At 47.5% G+C, this 19402-nt stretch overlaps 2 protein-coding genes across 3 annotated transcripts in view; one reads left to right on the top strand and one right to left on the bottom strand.

Moving 5' to 3' along the window:
- Positions 1 to 13472, top strand: part of TTC1 (tetratricopeptide repeat domain 1) — a 46428-nt gene extending 32956 nt beyond the window's left edge. Inside the window, exons 6-8 of the mRNA XM_045792029.2 lie at positions 940 to 1088; positions 3505 to 3559; positions 12860 to 13472. Coding sequence (XP_045647985.1) covers positions 940 to 1088; positions 3505 to 3559; positions 12860 to 12993 — 338 coding nt within the window. The 3' untranslated portion in view covers positions 12994 to 13472. The remainder of the gene's footprint in view (positions 1 to 939; positions 1089 to 3504; positions 3560 to 12859) is intronic.
- The window catches only part of PWWP2A (PWWP domain containing 2A), a 50626-nt gene continuing 37257 nt past the window's right edge, over positions 6034 to 19402 (bottom strand). The window contains exons 3-4 of one of the 2 annotated variants that reach the window (XR_006778539.2): positions 10237 to 11978; positions 6034 to 7561 (exon numbers count right to left, since the gene is read on the bottom strand). Coding sequence is in view for 1 of the 2 variants with exons in the window: in XM_045792023.2 (XP_045647979.2) it covers positions 11842 to 11978 (137 nt within the window). In the remaining variant the exon portion in view is untranslated. Of the gene's footprint in view, positions 11979 to 19402 lie in introns of both variants that reach the window. The other variant, XM_045792023.2, reaches the window with a different exon arrangement.

Raw genomic sequence — 19402 nt, 5'->3', positions numbered from 1 at the left:
GGTACTAGAGAAAGAGTTACTGAAAACACGAATGAATAAAAATTGAGTATATTACTTGAAGAAGAAAAGTTCTAGAGCTGTGACCTTGCTGTCTAACAGAAAAAGAAGCAACTCAGAAGAGTAGGGGAAATGCAGTATAGTTGATCCAAAACACGGGCAAAGGATTTGCAGAAGGGCAGTCATTGCTGGATAAAGGGCTGGGTATTACGCATCGGTGACGTAAAGGTGTTGGAACAGAAGTCTGACGGAACAATCAGGGTTTAGCTAAAAATGTGACCTCGGTAGTCAAGGCATAACCTTGGTTGTTGAAGCCTGGAAAGAGAATGACAGCAGAGTCTGCCACCAAACTATTTTCCCTCAACTCTTTAATTTGTACCTTCAAATTCTCTCTCACTTTTGCACTGTGCACATGGGCTCTGTGTTCTGGCCCATTCTGAACTAGACAAAGGACAAGTATGTGAAAACAGGACTTTGGGTGTAGACCTGAGTTTCATAAGCTACAGCCAACAAGCCAAATCCAGCCTGCCACCTGCTCGGGTACAGCCCCCGAGCTGAATATGGATTTTACATTTTAAATGGTTGGAAATCAAAAGAGAAATATTTTGTGGCATGGGAAAATTATATGAAATTCAAAGTTCAGTGTCCATAAAGAAAGGTTTCTTGGAGTACAGCCATCTTTATTTACTTCTACACCGTCTGTGGTTTCTTTTGTGCTACAGTAGCAGGGTTGTGTAGTTGTGAGAGAGATGGTCTGTCCTGCAAAGTGGAAATTATGTATTGTCTTGACCTTTCCAGAGCAAGTGTGCCAGTGCCAGGTGTAGCCTTTGACGAATGACTCTTCCTTTTAGACCCTTGGAGGCTGGTTAGTAAACACACTATAGCTAGGCGCATGCAGGCCCTTTTTCTTCATGGTGACAATGATTTCTTCTCTTCTTACAGCAATTCAGCTAAACCCCAGCTATATCAGGGCAATACTGAGGAGAGCAGAGTTGTACGAGAAAACGGACAAACTAGACGAAGCCCTGGAGGACTATAAATCCATATTAGAGAAAGATCCATCCATCCATCAAGCAAGAGAAGCTTGCATGGTAAACCTGAGTTTTAAAAAATATTTTTTGTTCTGTTCCCTGTGTTGCTACTCCGTGAATCTTAAATAATCCTCTGGGACCCAACTACCTTCCATTTATATATTTTTAAGGGCTTATCAAAATATATGGGAGATCTAACTTTGAAGTGGTGGTCACAGACCCTCTGTGACCGTGTCCCATTTACTCTCCATTCTGTAAGTGTTACCTGTGTAAACCTTTAATCCGTAGGGTTGACGGGAACTCAGCTTCATTGTTGGACTAGGGAAATCTTGTACAGTTTAGTCCAGAATGAGTCTGAGTATTAGAGGTAATAAACTTCGGGTTTTCCCCATCCTTTTCAGTCACCCAAGTTTCTGTTTACTATCATATGGCCAGCATACTTCCAATTAAGTATATTTTAGATTAGTCTTATCTTTCTTAAAGTTACTCTTACTCTTGTCCATGGTACTACAGATCCTCTTGGTTCTAATAAACATCATAATATTTTTATGTCAGTCATCAATTAGCTAAATGTTACTGGTTTTCTCCCCTTAAAAAATAACTCCAGGGGCCCTTGGATGGTGCAGTCGGCTGAGCCTCCGACTCTTTGTTTTCAGCTGGGGTCATGATCTCAGGGTCGCGAGATCAGGCCCCACACTGGGCTTCTCAGGGAGTCTGCTTAAGATTCTCTCTCCCTCTGTCTCTGCCCCTCCCCTTGTGCTCTGCGTCTCTAAAATAAATAAGTCTTAAAAAAATTAAAAACCCTCCAAATCCGTGCCTCTAGTTTTAGCACACTCTATCTCTAACGTGCAGAGACATGCTACAGAATCCGACGTATAAGCGTTATTGCCCCCCAACTAGTGGATGTTCAAATAAGTTCGGGAAACATTGGCTTCATGAAGCAGGTTTCTTCACTGCCAAACTTTTCAGAGAGCCATTAGGATGGAGAGGTCTGTCGTGGACACCAGCGCGCAGCGGAGATCGCAGGCCTCCAGCAGGCAAGTGAGGAGGGAAGCTGCAGACATGTTTTATTTAAGCCAGACTTTTGTTGTTGGTTTTTAATTGAAACCAGCATTTAAACATGGGAAGATTTTACTAGATGAAAATCTAAGTTGGACCCCTCTTCGAGTTCGGGAGATTTGGACATCCTGGGTCCTTCTTGAACGGCTGTGTGTTGGCATCCAGCTGGCACTCTCCAGTTTGCCACTGACTCCACCACTCTCTATTGCCTGCCGGAACACGGATTCCTTTCCTTACTTACATTTCCTGTCTGGCTGCCGAGAGCGTCTGAGCCCCTGCTGTGCAGGATTTCACTTCAGACGTGAGAAATGTTGACTAATCTCCCTGCATTAATGTCCTAGGTGGTTTGGGTTTTGTTTTGCTTTGTTTTTTGCACACACTTGAGATGAATTCCTTCAATAATAACTGATCTTTTATTTATTTAGAAGTGAAATAATGGGAGACAGACTGGTTTGGATCATTTAAAAACATAAGCAGTTTGAAACCGGTTTTAACCCTTTATCTGACCTTTAACATCTCTGAGTGGTGGTAGGATTGACTTAAATGTGACACAAGGAAAGGGAATAGAGTTCTTAAAATTTTAGCCAAACTCTTGGGAGCCTTTATTCTTGTCACATTGGTTTTAAACCTTCTGTAAAAGGGAGCCTTTTATATTAGTTGTTATATGCATAAAGAATTTATTTTATTTTGAATTATTATAACTGGGTTGTTACTAAAATTACAAGTGCTTAGGGCCAATTACAGGGCTAAGGCAGCCCTACAAGACTCTAATCTAGATCCCTGGTTTTCAGGTGAGATGTTTTGGTTTCCAGGGACATTTGGCAATGTCTGGAGACACTTTGATTGGCATGACCGGAATGGTACTCTTGGCATCTAGTGGCCAGAGATGCTTTAAACCTCCTATAATGCACAAGACAGCCCTCACAACAAAGAACTACCTGGTCCAGATTATCAGTAGTGCCAAGACTGAAAAACCCTGAGTAGGTGATTCATTTAGGAACATTCAATATTGATCTGACCCCTTCTCAACAAATTAGATTATATTAAGAAAGGACTTCAAGTTAAAAAATACAAGTCAGCCAAAAAAATTAAAAATATATAACCCATAATCCTACCACCTAAATATACCACTGTAAACATCTGGAGTGTATTTTTTCAGAAATCTTTTTGTCTATATGTTTACCAGATTTTTATTGAGGTCCTCCCTGGGCCACTGTGCCAAGAACTGGGCATGTAGCAGTGAGCCAGACAAAAGTGCTGTGTCTGTAGCTCACCCAGAAATGCTTGGTTTTTCCGTATTTAATAGCATCTTATATACGTTCATCATCCATCCTGACTTTCACATTAAGCTTGTTTCTCAAATTCAAAATAAAGCCAAAAGATTTTTCACCAACCCTTGTTTCTCTTTCCCCCTCAGAGATTACCTAAACAGATTGAAGAACGTAATGAAAGGCTAAAGGCAGAGATGTTAGGTAAGTTTGCTTCCCTTACTTTCTCATGACCCTAGTAGCTAGGAGGGGGGCATGAGGGACAGCAGGGTTTTGTACTCGCTGGAGGAGAACGCAACAGTTAGAAGTCGCTTTGGGGCCCGTCATTTGTGGTGTGAGCCATACCATGGTGCTAGCGAGGTCTGTGCTGTCTTTGACTCCAAAAGGGTTAGAGTGGCTTAGAGAGGATGTCAGCTTTTGAAAAACTAAACTTGTGTTTTGTTTTTCCTGAGAAATTTTCTTGCCTTCAAGAATGCAAACATGATTCAACCTGGGATCCTACTAACCTCTCTTTCAGATCATGAATTTCATGAAAACAGTTGAGTTTCTTCGTTGAGTAAACGACTTAAGTTTTTAATTTCATTAGAGTACAGCTACTGCAAGTCAAAACCGTGTCAGAACCAAAGGAATGTTTGTTTTGAAATTGGCATTGAGAGTCCCATTAGCGTTTGAGAAGACACGAGAGGGCAGCAGTTAGGAGTAAATAGTGAGGGGACAGAAAACTGTGAGTGGAGTGCAGGGCAGATGGACCCAATGGTTTAGTTCTCGTATCTGCCAAAGCATTTTATAGTTGGAATCAGAGAAGCGCTCCCACGAATAGTCTGTTTGACTAAGGGGAGTAAAGGTTCTTGGACAGAGACCTGCCCAGCATCTTCTGATCATAACCTGTCTGATATTTCCCTGCTCAAGATCTGCTTTGTGTTCTTTCTTATGAATATTTTCTAAATCTACCATGTGAATTGAATTTAATATATTGCAATCACATGGGCCTAAAGGAAAATTCTTAAAATAAATTGAGCTTGGCCATTCATGACCTTTAGGCATCATATCCAGAGAAGGAGAGCATATTTTCGAAACGATCACTGCTAGCAGAGCTGATTGAGAAGAAGCTGTTAAACCTAAACAGTCCACAGCCCTCTGGCCCCTGCTGAGAACTGTTCTAGAGTTGGGGAGACTTCTGGAGCCTTCCCCAGTTTTTCCAAAAGACATTCTTTCCCTAATTTACATATTTAAATTTGACACCATGTTTGAGCAGAAAAATTATTTTGGAGGTGCTCTTTCTTCAAAGAAGAGGGAAAAAAGCATGTTCCACCTATTCTAACAATGACCCTTTGTTTTAGAAAAAAGATAGTATGTGTCCTTAGCTGAGCTGTATTTCATGCTGAAAGAGATGATGTCAGGGTGCCATGGTGGACTTGGAGAAAACCCTTAGGCGTTGTTCTCTGGGTCCATTTTTTTGAGCCAGTATGAAACCCTAAAGGGATGGATATAAACTGAATCTTGCAGCCATTGTCCATTCCAGATGGAATCAAAACTACACTTCTCCTTGCCTGGCTGGCTCAGTCACTCTAAATTCTCATAAGCTGAAGTTTCTGTCTCCAGGGCTTTGGGTTTTACTTATATTGTCCTCTTTGTTTGAAATATTCAAGTTGAATTCATTCTCAGTTGCTTCTGTAATAAATTCTCCTCTCATCAGACTTAAACAGTTTAAGTTGTTTGGTAAGTATTATGTCAGTTTGTTACTACACAGAAATAATGTGAATGTCTAGACTCCTTTATCTTCTTACTGAGTATAAGGATCACAAGTAAGATATTGCTTCCAGGTGTTCCCCACCATCGGAGAGCCTAAAAGGGAGAACGCGCTCTCTGTATGGGATCTTAGCCCCACAAAAGCTCTCTGGAGTTCTCCCTCCCTGGTACAGATGCCATAATTGAGCTTCATGTGCTGCGAGGTCCTGGGAGGCTCCTTACTGTGCAAAATAATGCCACTCCTTAGACGCTCAGAGCAAGTGTTTTGCAGCGGAGTGCACGATTTTTAGTGCTGGTTTCCCTGGAAATTGCTGGCTCCTGCTGAAAAACTAGCAGTTAAAGATGAGAAAAACTGCTCAACACCATTTGTCATTGGCGTTTATGAAGTTAGGTAATCATTTAACAAGCTGAGCTTTTATTGAACTTTGTCCGGTAATCTTCGACTTGCTTTTTCTTTTCTCAATAACTCAACTTCCTTTTCGTAAGCAAGAAGAGCTCTGTAGCTGCCTCCCTGGGGAAAAAAAAAATCCCAATTGGAATAATGAAAGGGTAGAGCATACTTAAACATATTGCTCCTCCCTTTCTAGCTTCTCATTTAGAAACATCGTTCGAACAAGCGTGGCGACCCAGAGTGGCCGTCAGCCATAGGGCGACGCAGAGGGGCCCCCCAGGTGCTCCAGAGACCTTCTTTTTAAGAAAATCTTATGTGATTACACCAAATCAGAACAGCTAGTAAAAAAATAGGCATATAGAGAACAAAGAGTGGTATTTATTTCCTTGCTCATCACAGAGAACAAGCACGTTGGCTTCAGATTTGAGGAAATCAGTCAGCAACTGGCATGTTTCCTGTTGTCCTTTTCTCTGGGAAGATCAGCCTTGTGGCCATAATAAGCCAGGAAATTTAAGCTTTAGAAGGACCCAGGGTATGGTCCGTGGTGCTAGACGGAGCACCCCAGGAGGCGTAGGGCTTTTTAAGGGACCGGTAGCGCTGGTTCGTGGTCAGCGCCCTGTTTATTTGGCTTCGCTCACATCTACTGATTCCCTTTTTTTTTTTAAATAGGAGAACTTCTTTTTATTTTTTATTTTTTTAAAAAGATCTTATTTATTTTTTGGAGAGAGATACAGAGACAGAGATAGCGAGAGAGAGCAGGAGCAGGAAGGAGAGGGAGAAGCAGGCTCCATGCTGAGCAGGGAGCCCGCCACAGGGCTCCGTCCCGGGATCACGATCTGAGCCGAAGGCAGGCATTTAACCAACTGAGCCCCCCAGGTGCTCCAGAGAACTTCTTTTTAAGAAAATCTTACGTGATTACACCAAATCAGAACAGCTAATTGAAAAAAGGCATATAGAGAACAAAGAGTGGTATTTTATTTGTATCAGTCCAAATGTATAGCATTTATTATAATCAGAATAACCAGGCAAGTTTGAGGAACATAAAAATTTGAAATCAGATTTGGATAGTAGGCACAGCCTATTATGAGTATCTATATCTAATTTATTTCTGGTTTTGATTTCACAGCATTAAATTTTTTGTGCACATAGGTAAATAGTAGAAACCATTTCCAAGGTAGAACTGATGAGACATTTTCAGAATCCCTGCGGCCCCGGCTTGGCGGGCAGACACTGCGGGCGGTGCTTAGCGCACTGCCGCCTTCAGGAGCACCTCGAGCCGCAAGGCTGCTCACCCTTGCGGGGGACGGGCGGGGGCCTTCCTGGCGTTGGGTTCTGTCTTCAGGGGGCGACGAGGGGAGGCCGGCTGATGATGCTAACCTACATCTCTGAATAAGCCGGGGCTGCAAATAGAAAAGAATGGGCTGAAGCCTTTCGTCATCATCGTTTGTAAATTGTTTTGTCCTGTATCCTGGCCCAGCCATGAAACCTCAAACAAGTAGAATTGTTCAGGATCTGTACATGTATGTTTGTGGTTCTTCCTTGATCTCCTGTCATCTCGTATTGAACTATGAGGTAGAAGATAAAGTTGTTTGCTTTCTCCAAAAAGTAGCGTGGGCTATTTTCACATCATGCAAGAGGGACGCTCCGCCCGGCAGCCGGTCCCGCCAGTCAGTCCCGCCAGTCACTAGAGACAGGTGTCCACCATCAGTTTTCAGTACCAGGCTTCTGATCAAGATTCCACTGGCCAGCTACAGAAGCAAGTTCAAAGTGCACGTGTTCGGGCTCCACCCCCATCCTGGTGGATCCGAGATCGGGCAGGAGCGCAGCACTCTGAGTTCTGACAGCCCTCTGCTGCTTCTGGGGCACACTCGAGTTTACCCAGCACCGTGTGGGCATGTGACTGCTACGTGGGGGCAGCGTGAGGCAGCTGAGGAGAGGACCGAAGGGGGGGGTGGAGGCGCATTGCAGGGGTGCGGCCAGGAGTGGTCAGCCGCTCTGCTCTGAGAGACCCTCCCGAGCAGAAGCAGCGTGTCTCTGAGTTTTGCCGTTCCCTCCTTGTGCGGTAGCTGCAGCAGAGAAAAAAGAAAAAGCAGACATTTCAGAACGCACTAGACCTGAGATCTCAGACGGCTCTCTGTGGCCAGCCATTCTTGCCATGTTCCGTTGCTGGTGTTTATTTGGACAAGCCGTCACTGGAGAAATCGAGTCAGCTCACTGTAGGTTGTCACCGTTTACCCAGTGGTAGCGGCTGCCACCCAGGTCCCGGGCTGGGGTTGTCCCAGTAGCAGGTAGAGCTTGTGTTCTAACGCTCCATGAGATGCTGCTCTTCTTACCTTAACCAAGAGCTGCCGGGCTCCTGTCCTGACCCGGAAAACCTAGAGCCACCCCTTGAAGCTCACTGAGTCCCCCAAAGGAACCAGAGACCAGGGGCCGGGCATAGCCCAGTAAGCCGTTCCTCTCACAGGCGCCCGCGCTGCTGCCTGCCTGGCCGCTCCAACGCACACCTGGGCCTTGCTCACCATCCAGCCTGGGCCTTCCTCCCGTACCCTCACCTCCTTACACCCTCTTGGAACATATTTCTGCTCTCCTGATTCCTGACGTTTCTCTGGTATTCGTTCCTGGCTACTAGCAGCCTCATGAGCGCACATTTCTGGACTGATCTAAGAACACCATCTTGCCTGATGCCATGATCAAGAACTACATATGGGAACTTAGGAGTAACTTGTTCATTAGCTTGGCAAGGATTTGACACATTCTTTTGGCTCTTCCTGTGCATTACATACTTTTCTGCTCTGCATGGTACAGCGTTCTAGAACCAGCTCCCTTACCCAAGGTCACAAGGAAATCTTGACATTGTCACTGACTCTTAAAACTGCTGAAGGCATACATGTGGATACCCTGGAAATCCAGGGTCTTGTTTTCATATTTCTCTTCATGCCACCCTGCCTAATACTCATTAGAGACGAGACATGCAGTGTTTTGGACTCTGGCCACAGGAGCGTCTCTGAATCACTTCCTTGCTGCAGTTATTCCATCAGGGAGTATCAGCCTGTAGGTTCTCACTGCCCTACTTTCTGCCTTATTTCCTGGTTGTCACTCCTTCAGCTCCTCTCAAGAGAACTGCTCCCGCTTCTCTGACGGTTCTTGGTAAGGCTTATTTCAGCCTCCACGTTCACCCAAGAGCTCACATAGGCATTTGGTTTGGCTGTGAATTTTAGCTTCCATATTGTGTTGTCTTTTGATAAGGCTTTTACTCAGAGGAAAGCAAGAGGCAGCTTTTGTGGCTTAGGACCTGCCTCATAAGAGGAAATGCAGTGTTAGGATTCAGTTGTAGCCCGTTGGGCCCAAACCCGAGGGGTCTTAAGGACGTGAAAACGAATGGCATTGCTGGCTCCCCTCGGGGTAGATGGACTACTGCGTAGCTAGTATCTCCAAAGAGAAGTTACACATAATGAGTCCATTGGGTTATTGAGGTACAGTGTTGCTTGGAGGCCTAGAAACGAATATTCATCAGATCTGGATCCAGTGACCAGGGTTGATCTCTCGTCCTAAACGTTGTCTGAGCACAAGCAGTTTTGGACTCTTCTCTTTGCCTGCAGTCTAGTCTGGCAGAGGAGATCCTACGTTAGGGACATGCTGACACGTTCCGGCTGGGTGATGGTGTCAGATCTGCCGTAAGGGGAAATCAGGAAACCTGAGTACTGCCCCGTTAGGGAAGGTGTCAAATTTGGCAGCCAGTGGAAAGGGTGGCAGACAGGCTGGTTTGGCCAATGATCCTGTCTTAGGGACCAGGAGGCTGTGTTAGTCCCTGAGCGTCCATCCTGACTCTAAACAGCAGCGGGACAACGCGGTGTGATTGTGTATTTATGAGCATGACCCTCGACTGAAGCGCTTCTCTGCTGTTACCATAAACAGCAAAAGATGAGTTTTTCAGAAACCAAAAATTTGTTGGTTCGACCATAATATTTTGCTCTTTTCCCTTATGTTCTCACTGGCCTCAGTCTGATTTCAGAGTTGCCTTTTTTTTTAAGATATTATTATTATTATTATTATTATTATTACTTGGGAGGTGGGAGGGGCCGAGGGAGGGGGACAGAGAGAATCTTAAGCAGGCTCCACACCTAGTGCGAGCCAGATATGCGGCTCCATCTCACAACCCTGAGATCATGACCTGATCCGAAATTAAGAGTCAGATGTTTAACTGACTGAGTCACCCAGGCGCCCCTTAAGATTTTATTTTTAAGTGATCTCTACACCCACTGTAGGGCTTGAACTGAGAACCCTGAGATTGAGTCACATGCTCTGCTGAGCCAGCCAGGCACCCCCCAGAGCTGCTTTACCCAACATTATAGACATTCGATGTTTGTTCAGTGAATAAATGGCTTCTTTCCCATGACGTTGCACTAATCTGTCAGAACCACCTCCAGGCTTTCTTCTGATTCATTCTTCCCTTTGCCACAGTGTTATTAACCCTTAAAGCTCCATTCTCAAATCATCAGTGGCCTTCCCTTGTGGCCCAAGAACCAGGGACCCGTGGCCTGGCTCATAAGAACCTGCCGGGACGTGCCCTTCCACCTGCCTGTGAGCCCGCCGCCCCGGCTCGCCCTTGCCCACCGGTCTCCGCGCGTTCGGTCAGACCCTGCGCGCCTACACCGCCCGCTCCAGCCCTGGCCGTCACTGGTGGGGATTCAGACGCACACCCTCCCAGGAGCAGCTCTGCCCGCACTCTGCGCCTGCTTACCTCTGCACCCGCCTCTGTGCGGATGGCCTGTCTCCCATCGCGGCTCAGCTGCTTCTGGTGCAGTGGCCGGCCCCGCTCCCCGCATCCCCACCACGCACAGCAAGGTGCCACGCACGCGAACTTAGGACTGTTGGTCGAATTCAAGTCTGGTGACACAGAGCCTTCCCCGACACGGAGCCTTTTTTTCGCCGTGTGTCTTCAGTAGGTGTCTCGGGCGTGTGGTGTCCATTGGCTCATTGAGCAAGTAGAACTTCTGTGTTCGGTTCTGTTCTGTTCTGGAGATGACAGAGTAAAACTATTGGGGAATGTTAGAAAGGCTGAGAACAGAAGAAAAGACAGCCTTCCGTGTGGTGCGGTCCTGGGAGAACCGGAAGCCAGGATTGGATTAGAAGTCCAAGAGACGGACTGGGGAAGCAGCTGCAGGGGGGTGTGGGGCGGGGACCCGCCAGGGGCCAGTGGAGGAGAGACAGAAGCTGGGTACGAAAAGTCTCATACAGCAGTGCGGTGCTAAGAAAGTTCCAGCAAAGCCACCGAGGAGCTACAGTTGCCTGTCAGAGCCCCTGGTCCACCCCTGCTGTGCTCGGTCGTGGCAGGGATGCCTCCTGCAGCGGAAGAAGCACGTTTTCACGAGTGCCACTCCCCCCAATCAGTTCAGCTGAAAGTGCAAGGCTCAGGGTGCGGGGCACGGTCTGCAGCTAGTCAGGCAGAGTGAACACCCGCAAAAGGCCCTCACTGTCTCTCTCCATCGGCAGCTTGAATGTCTGTCCCCTTGCCATCTGTGGATCGCAGTGGCATGGCAGCGTCCTGTAACTCGCAGTTCCTGCGAGCGCTGCGGCGTGTGGTCCCCCGAGACGCCTTCCTTGCCGGCCCTGCACAGGCCGCGGGGCTCCTGCGTGTGTCTCCCCGCTAGACCGCGAGCGTCCCAGAAGCGGGGGGCAGCTTTGGTCTGTAGCTCCGCGAGCGTCACAGAGTAGATACTTCACAGTCGGCGCTCTCCGTGGTCGCCTGCGGCGAGGGGGCCTTGCGGCAGGCCCTCCATCCCGGCGGTGGGGGGCGCCCAACCTCAGCCTCGGCCGCCAGTCTCAGCGGCCCCGGAACAGAGGCTCGTGCGTGCGAGGTGGCGCTGCTGCTCGTGGGCAGCGCGATGCGAAGACCTCTCGAGATTCAGTCTCACTCCACTCACTCCGGAGAGCCAAGGACCGTGCCAGCAGTGACGTTCTAGTCGGCTTCTTTAAATGTCCCCCCCCCCCCCTTCCTCAACCCCACGACACGCTGCCAAGGCTCTGGGGAGCTCCCGCTTGCCCAGGACGCCCCCTCCTGGCTGTGCTGGTGGCGGCCCCTGCCTGCGCGTGCGTCCACTCGAGACCGCGCTCGGCTGGCAGCGGCGGGCAGGGATGGGCTGTGCCGGCGCGTCTCCCCGCACACGCGCGCGCAGCACGTGTGTTCAGGTTAGGGTTGGGGGGCCTAGGTTCTGGGAGCTTCCTCAGAATATGGTGAGCTTCTGGGGGCTCAATCTTAGGCTGGGACCAAAAGTTCTCTCCGTGAATTATTAGCAAAGGCCTTGATATTTAAACGCCATGTGTCTCTAAGCTCTTTGCCTGGGCTTTACTCCACGGTGGGAGGCCTCAGAAGGATAAAGCTGCTGCACGTGGGACGGCAGGAAGGAGCCTGGAGCTCCGATGATCGATGATCGGGGATTTCTTTCCCTTTGACCCGCATTCTCCTCTCCACTGGAAACAGACCTGCAAGGAAAATTAGAACAGTTTAGAAAAGGTCAAAACTGTGTGTTCGCCTATCCCAGCCAACATTTTCCAAAACACTCTTAGTTCCAAATATTCCATCCCATTGCCCCATAAGTCCCTGTCAATCTCTCAAAAGTCCTGAAAACTCCAACTTGAGACATACAAACTCCGTGGCACTCATATACGTAGAATCAGCATAAAAATCCTTGGTTACACCATGTGTCTCAGTTTTGGCTACTGGACATGAACTCATCTGTAATTAATGCGTAAAACCTAGATCCTGGGGAGAAGAGACTAGACTGTTTTGGTGAGCGATGCTGTCAAATGAACAAGAGCCCCCCATTTCCCGAGAAATGATGATTTTGGTGTAGAAGCTAAGGCTTTCTTTAGTGAAGCAGGAGGCCCTTGAGTCTGAACGCAGGCTCGGTAGAAAGCTGCCGAGTAGGACCAGACTCAGTAGGTGGCAGCTGCTTCCCGCCGACAACAGACTCGGAGGGTCCGCTGCCCTCCGCACCAGGCCCTGGGGCTTGGCAGGATACTTTCACCCCCCCGGGAGCAGCAGTTTGGCCATCACTCATCCCAGGGCCTGTGTCCTTGGTTAGCTCTGGCCAGTCTGGCCAGGAAGCTTTGCTCTCCCAGTGGGTGCCAGCAGGGCTCCCTCACAATCATCTCCAAAAGCACAGGCGTGGGGGTGGGTGGCCCTGAAGTGACCACATTGCCGAGGGCACTAACGGTTTCATAGTTTTTAAAGCAGGAATTTCTTTAACTGCAGAGAGATGCTCTTTATATTTTGTAATCCGATAGTAAGGCAGGATCAGTGGGGGTCTTCCTGCTTCTGTTTACTCCCCGTATTTATCTGAATTTTCCCTTTTACATTGCAGGTAAACTGAAAGATCTTGGGAACTTGGTTCTTCGACCTTTTGGGCTCTCCACTGAAAATTTCCAGATCAAACAGGATTCCTCTACTGGTTCCTACTCCATCAATTTTGTTCAAAATCCAAATAATAACAGATAACAAAGTTAACAGTAGCTTGTAAAGCTGGCTTGGAGATTGTGTGCTGCTTGCTATTAGCAAGGGGGAAGGCCCTGCCAATATTTAACTTTTAAAAGCATTTTATCTCAGAGACAGGCTATCCACTAGGGCCCAGTGCTCCCCTTCCCCTCTTGTTTTATGATCAGGGTGAAATGCACTTCTGATGTCATAAGCCTAATTTGGTTCCCATTTTAAGGTGGTGTCCGTGCAGCTGTTGCCCTTGGTTCTGGCTGTCGTTTGCTTTGTCGGGGACGAAGCCTGCTTGTCAAAGCTGACCTCCCTGAGCTATACCCACGAGCCCAGCCAGTGTCTCCCGGCCTGAGCGGACCTGCCGGTCAGAGACTACCCAAACATGATTCCTGGGGTTCCCGCCTGCTGTCCCCTCTCCCTGATTACTCACACTGCCCAGGCTGCGGGTCTCCTGGTTTCCTCTGTGGTAAATAAACGCTTCTGTAACAGTCTGAGCTGGCTTGTGAATTTTGTCCCCATAATGACAGCTAAAGCAGAAGGCTCTGGCTTCGGGAGCAGTGTTGCCAAATGTTACTGGAGCCCACGAATCTGCCCAAAGTCTTAGTCGCCGCCTGGAAGATGGTCCTGCAGAAGCGACCGTTGTGCCACGTGCTGGGAGCCAGGAGCTCCACCTCACAAACTGTCTGGGGCCTCTTCAGGTTTGTGCGGATCGTTATGGAATGAGTGTTTTTGCCCAGGCATCAGTCTTAACAGTTTCAACTTAAAATAGCCTCCTTCAGATATGGTGGGATGTAAATCCCAGAACAAACCATCATCTTTTAGGCTACATGAACCCAGAAGTTTCAAAGGTAGGCTTAGGGATTTGTTTCCTAGTCATCGACCATTGCTGGTGAAAAGCTTCTGGTTGCTCTGGTTTGAGTGTCAAAGGCAGTGACACGCAGGTTTCATCTTAGAAAGGAGGCGCACGTCTCGTTGTGTGAGTAACGTTGCAGTAGGCCCCCTCCCAGTAGGAAGGATGCGCCGCTGCTTTGATCCGCTCCTCGAAGACGCTTCAAGAGTGTCGGTAGGTAGCAGAACGATGCGCAGTCCAAACTGATACGCTGAGCCTGTCTTCCAGATTGTGAAATGAAATTCTTCATGGAATTAACAAGGAGAAAAGGAGAGGGAGAAGGAGTGTGGTTACTTTTGCTTTGCTATCTTTATGGTAAATCTGGCATCTGATATTCCCGAAAAAGTGTGTGTGTGACATCACAGAAGTTGTACCGGAGCCTCGGTGGTGAGTGTGTCCGCGCAGCGGGCGGTGCTGGGGCGGCGGCTCCCAGCTCTTCTCACCTTGGGACCCTCGTGCTCAGGGAAGTCTAGAGAGTGTTTTGGTTTACGTGGATTATATCCACTGATGTCGACCACATGAGAAATTAAAACTGAGAAAATTCTCTTAAATATTTAGGTAATTCCTTTAAAAATAACAAATACATTTCCTGTTAGTATAAATAATATCTTTAGAAAAATATCTCCCGAAACAAAAACATCTCAAGACATCATCCTACATTTTTGCAAATCCCTTTCATGTGTCTTCATAGAATAGAGCAAGATTCTCAGATCTGCTCCTGCATTCAGGTCGTCACAGTATCACGTCCTGGAGTCTGGAAAATCCTGCACCGTGCATATATGTGACAGCAGGACATCTTTTGCTCCTTGTGCCGCCGCTCCGTAGTATTGTTGACCCTCTGGAGACCCGAAGGGGCCTCAGGAACTCCTGAGAAGCCTCACTACTTGTTCGTTTTCTTCATGTGAGCTCTACACCAACGTGGGCCTTGAACTCTGGACCTCAAGATCAAGAGTGCCACGCTCTACCGACTGAGCCAGCCAGGCGCCCCTCAGACCACATTTTGAGAGCCACTTTGTCACACTTTGACTTTTGAGCTTAATACTGAAACTCGGCCAAGGCCAGGGTTGAGATGCCTGAGCACCTCTCTGACCATCCAGGGAGTGGGGAAATCCGTGTTTGCCTCCGTACAGCCCGCCTTAACACGCCACCCTTGCTGTGGGCTCTGCGGGTGTTGCTTCTCAGGCCTTCCCCCTTGTCCTCTCCCTCCTCCTCCGTCTCCACCACGACCTCCATCTCCACCACACTGAAATCTCATGGTGGGCCAAGTAATGCATCTGCCAAGGAAAGGAAGGGAATCCAACTAGATGTGAATTTTCTTAACACACAGACTGTTGTTTTAGTTTTGTTTTTTTTTTTAATCAACCATAGTTATTTTTCTACTTACAAATCTGGAAAAAATAGTCAAACCTTTTGAAAATGTTTGACAGTAGAATGAATGGAATAGAATAGAAATGTTTGATGTTGTATATGTTCTTATTCCAACAATATTGCAATGGATCAGAATAATTTTGGATCTCCTCCTAGAATTTCCTTGAAGACTATAAGACACATTTTATTTAATTACTATGATCTACTGTCCCCTGTCTGCCTCCATGAGCTCCTAGAAGGTAAGGGCCGTATTTATTTTCTTAATAGCACCAACACCTACTCCTCTACCAGAAACCTAGTAAATTGGTATCCAAGGCATTCTACGTGTTCTCAGTGTGAATAACCATCTCTATCCAGAATTCTCCAGATTCGGTACCCTTTGATCAGTCCCTGGTTTTTAAAATGTCTCCTTTGCTAACCATTACCTGTTATCTCAAGGTAAGTAGAAACTAGTCATTTTCCTCAAAAATTTAAGACCCAGCAAGTGATTCAAATGTCAGCTTAGAAGGTTTATGTGCTATTTTTCACCTTCCAAAGAACGTGGGAGACCGTGAAAGACAACAGCTTGGTTTCACCTAGTCAAGATCAGTGGATTGATCTGGGCTTCCCTGTGTATTGCCCAGAATGGCCTCAACACCCTGCAGTTTATGGTCCCAGTTAAGTTTCTCCAGTAGTTTTTATTTGGGTCGTGTGAAGTTCTGGCTAACTATATAGAGGGCTCAGCTAGGATCTCTCAACAGTGAATGCAGGACTGGTACACATGAAGCTTGGACACTTTGTAAAGAGAATCACTGCAAACCAGTCGAGCCCATCATGTGCCGCCATGTAGAATGCCCCCAGACGCAGAGCTCAGCCTGGCTCGTAAGCCTATGCCTCCGGGTCTTTAAATTCTCTCATTTCTGCATCTTAAGATACCTGCAAGGATTTGTCTTAGACTTTCAGAAGTCCCCACCTTGTCCTCTTGTTTCTGCCTCTCTGCCTTCTCCCAGATCGCATTTCCACTGAATCTTGGGTTCTCTGTAGCTGCACACTGTGTCTTAAGCACCCCGCCAACTTTCACATGAGTGACTTCCATTCACTGGAGCCTCCTGCAGAAGGTTCGCCCGGGAAACTGGGAATATTTCTGCAACAAAGTTCTGCTCATCCGGTGCTTTTCTTTATGGGGAGTACACCGCGGATTAGGTCCTTTTCCTCACATCATGGATCTGAATTCTGGTTAAATTCTACTCTGAAGATCCCCTTCTTTTTCTAAGAAATCTACCTTCCAAATAGGTTTGCCTTCCATCATAAGCGCTGCGCCTGGGTTCTTCCGTATCCTTTTGCTCCTTGTCCCGCCCCCCCAGAATGCCATATCTTACTACCAGTTATTGTCCTCGTAGGAATATTGTGCTCGCCACACCATGCTGAGATGTGGCGGCTGGGGAGTGGCCGAGCCTACTGGCTAATGACCTGAACTTCGTGGCACTGGGCCTACATTCGAGCTTCAGTAAAATGACAAGATCTCACACATTGGAGCTTCAGAGTTACTCAGGTATAGTCAAAGGCATGCATGTTTGGTCTATAAGTGACAAAAGTCCTATTTCCTGCAACATTTTGTGTCGTTGAGGGTAGGGAACTGCTTTTGGAAATATTATTGGGCTTGGTGATTGTTTCTGCTGCTCTGTGAGTCCCTGAGCTGGCCTCTAAGACTATTGCTGAATTACGTTTCACACGGCTCTCATGCTGGAATTCAGACTGATTTAGGAAGACCAGACAGAGGACTTTTGGAGGCATTTTACTGTCTGAATAGACTCTCGTGGGATGGGAAACTGGCAGCAGGTATTAAATGCAAACCTGATTGGAAGATGTATTTGCAAGGGTTGTCTGTCTGATCCTAAGAGCTAACCAGACCTGCAAATCCTATCTTTTACAACTGGTTTAGCCGAAGTTGGAATGTCAAAGGGGAAGGCATTGATAGGAAATCGAGGAGGAAGGGAACAGCTGTGCAAGTGCATGGCTGCTTTAATCTCCTTAAGAAAGATCTTTAAAGGGAAGGGTCCACTAACCGTCTAAGACCAGAGTGCCAATCTGAGAAACTGCCTAGGACAGGAAAAATCCGTGACTTAAGCCTCTGTCCCTCTTCCTCTGTTATCTGAGCTTTTCCTTAAGCTCACTCTTGGCCTAAAAGGCAGCATTGAGCCACCGGAGCTCAGTGTTCTGGGTGCAGCCTGTGGGCCTGCAGCCCAGGGGTCACTGCCAGCCCTGCTGTTCTGTTCCTGTTGCTGTGATCACAGGAGCCTTTCACCTCATCCCTCCCTTATTTCTTCAGGCCTTGAACTCTTCCTCTAATACTTCTATCGGTGTGCACTGTGTGCTTGATACATACCCCTAAACCCTAGTAAAATCCTGGAGCAATTTCAGTGAGATGCGTCCTCCCCTCTTCAGCCTGCCCTCTCTGACTGTGGTAGTAACAAGCCTAGTCCTTCTAGCACCTTCATTCCTTTAGAGGAGGAAGTAGATGCACAGTGTGTCAGAAGTGGCTAGGAAATCTGTGCCTTCAGGGAACGGCGCAGAAAAATGAGGTGATAATTTGCAGTTGCTTCCTTCTGTCTGTGAAGAGCTGCCCTGAGTCCATACTAGACCAAGCCTATTCATGCTCCTGATAATGAGAAATGGATTACTTGCTACCAGCCAGCCCAAGAGGTGGGGCTCAAATCACCCTAGAGCCTCAGAATAGTTGCTTCAAACCCTTCAAGGAGCAATCAGAGAAACCAGTAACATGAATTTATGAGGATGGCCTCGGATTTCAAAGCACTAAACATTTCAGTCCTCCTGGCTGCAAGCTGGTAATTGGTGAAGCTAGGGGTGGACACACGGGGTTTGTTAGTGACCAGTCTGCCTTTACACGTTTGGAATACTCTGTAATAAGAATATTGCCATCTTCTAATTTTCCGACCTTCTGAGGTCTGCAAACCAGGAATAAGCTCCATCATGCAGGAGTTAAGTTCTATCAGCCAGAACTAGAAATATGCTTTACCTTTTTCCTTTCACTCAAGGGGAAATTTGGAAGCTCACATTTCCCACTTAGCTAAAGCATGGCGTGGCCTGCTCTCCCACTGCCAGGGAAGCCCACAGCTAATAATTTAGGGCCATGATTCAGTCCCAGCTCCTGGAACTCTAGCTTGCCGAGAATACAGCTCACCCAGGTAGGAATTCTACCTCAGGCACTCCACTGGACTTGGCAGGCAGCCGCCTCACACCGTCTGATAACCCTGAACACCCAAGTGCCTTCCGACTCCCCAAATGTGGCAAGTCTGAAATCCACAAATGGTCAAGTCTTCAAACAGACAAGACAGAGGCCAGGGATGGGAAGCCAGGGAATGGAGTGAAATGGGGAGAACAGTTTACATTTCAAAGAATGTTGGCTTTGGTGGATGGTCTCTGGTAGTTGGTCTCGAGTACACAGTTTTGTAGGGATAGTTTGACTACCCCAAATAGAACACGCCGTTTGCCACTTTGCTTCATGAAGTTCACTGGGAGGAACGGTCGGATAATTTCCCGGGGCTCTGACACGGATTAGATCCTGCCATTGGCAGGGTTGGCATCAGAGACCAAGAGAGCTTCAGCTTGTGCTGCCAAAGCATTTCCAGCCTGCCTTCTTTTCTACCGGTGTCAGAGAAGCTGCATTTAAACGTGTGAAGGACCCCCTCCAGCCCTGTCTTCTCCAGGGCTGCTCTGTGTCTTCCTGAAGCCCCTGGCTGTGCTTCTCTGAACAGTCACACCGCAGGCACTCCTTTACCTCGAGGTACTTCACACTGCTGATACAGTCCACCTTCTTTGGATCACAGGTCTGAGCTGTCCACTCAGGATCCACGGGAATTAGGCACTGAGCGAGCTTAGACAGCATTCAGATACGTAAGATTATAGACTGTTTCACTCAAGGGAAAAACTTCCGTGCCTTCCCTGTCTTGGGCCACGGCGACTGTATGACTGTGTCGGGAAGGTAACTGATAGAATTTAGATTATAATCTATGTAGATTAAAGGGGGTCATTTGTATAGAAGCATCCTCCTCTTACTATCACCAGCTCACTTGGCCTCCTTTTGTTAGAAGGTTGCTTCCATAAATGTGTCTCACAGGGAAATCAGGAAAGGGCTAATCGTAGAAGTGTGGTGACCTAGCCACT

This window comes from Ursus americanus, chromosome 15 (genome assembly GCF_024610735.1).
Source record: "Ursus americanus isolate L20-20 chromosome 15, mUrsAme1.1.p, whole genome shotgun sequence".
NCBI lineage: Eukaryota > Metazoa > Chordata > Mammalia > Carnivora > Ursidae > Ursus > Ursus americanus.
Note: the sequence above shows the minus strand (reverse complement) of the source record. Positions and strands in the feature narration are given on the sequence as shown.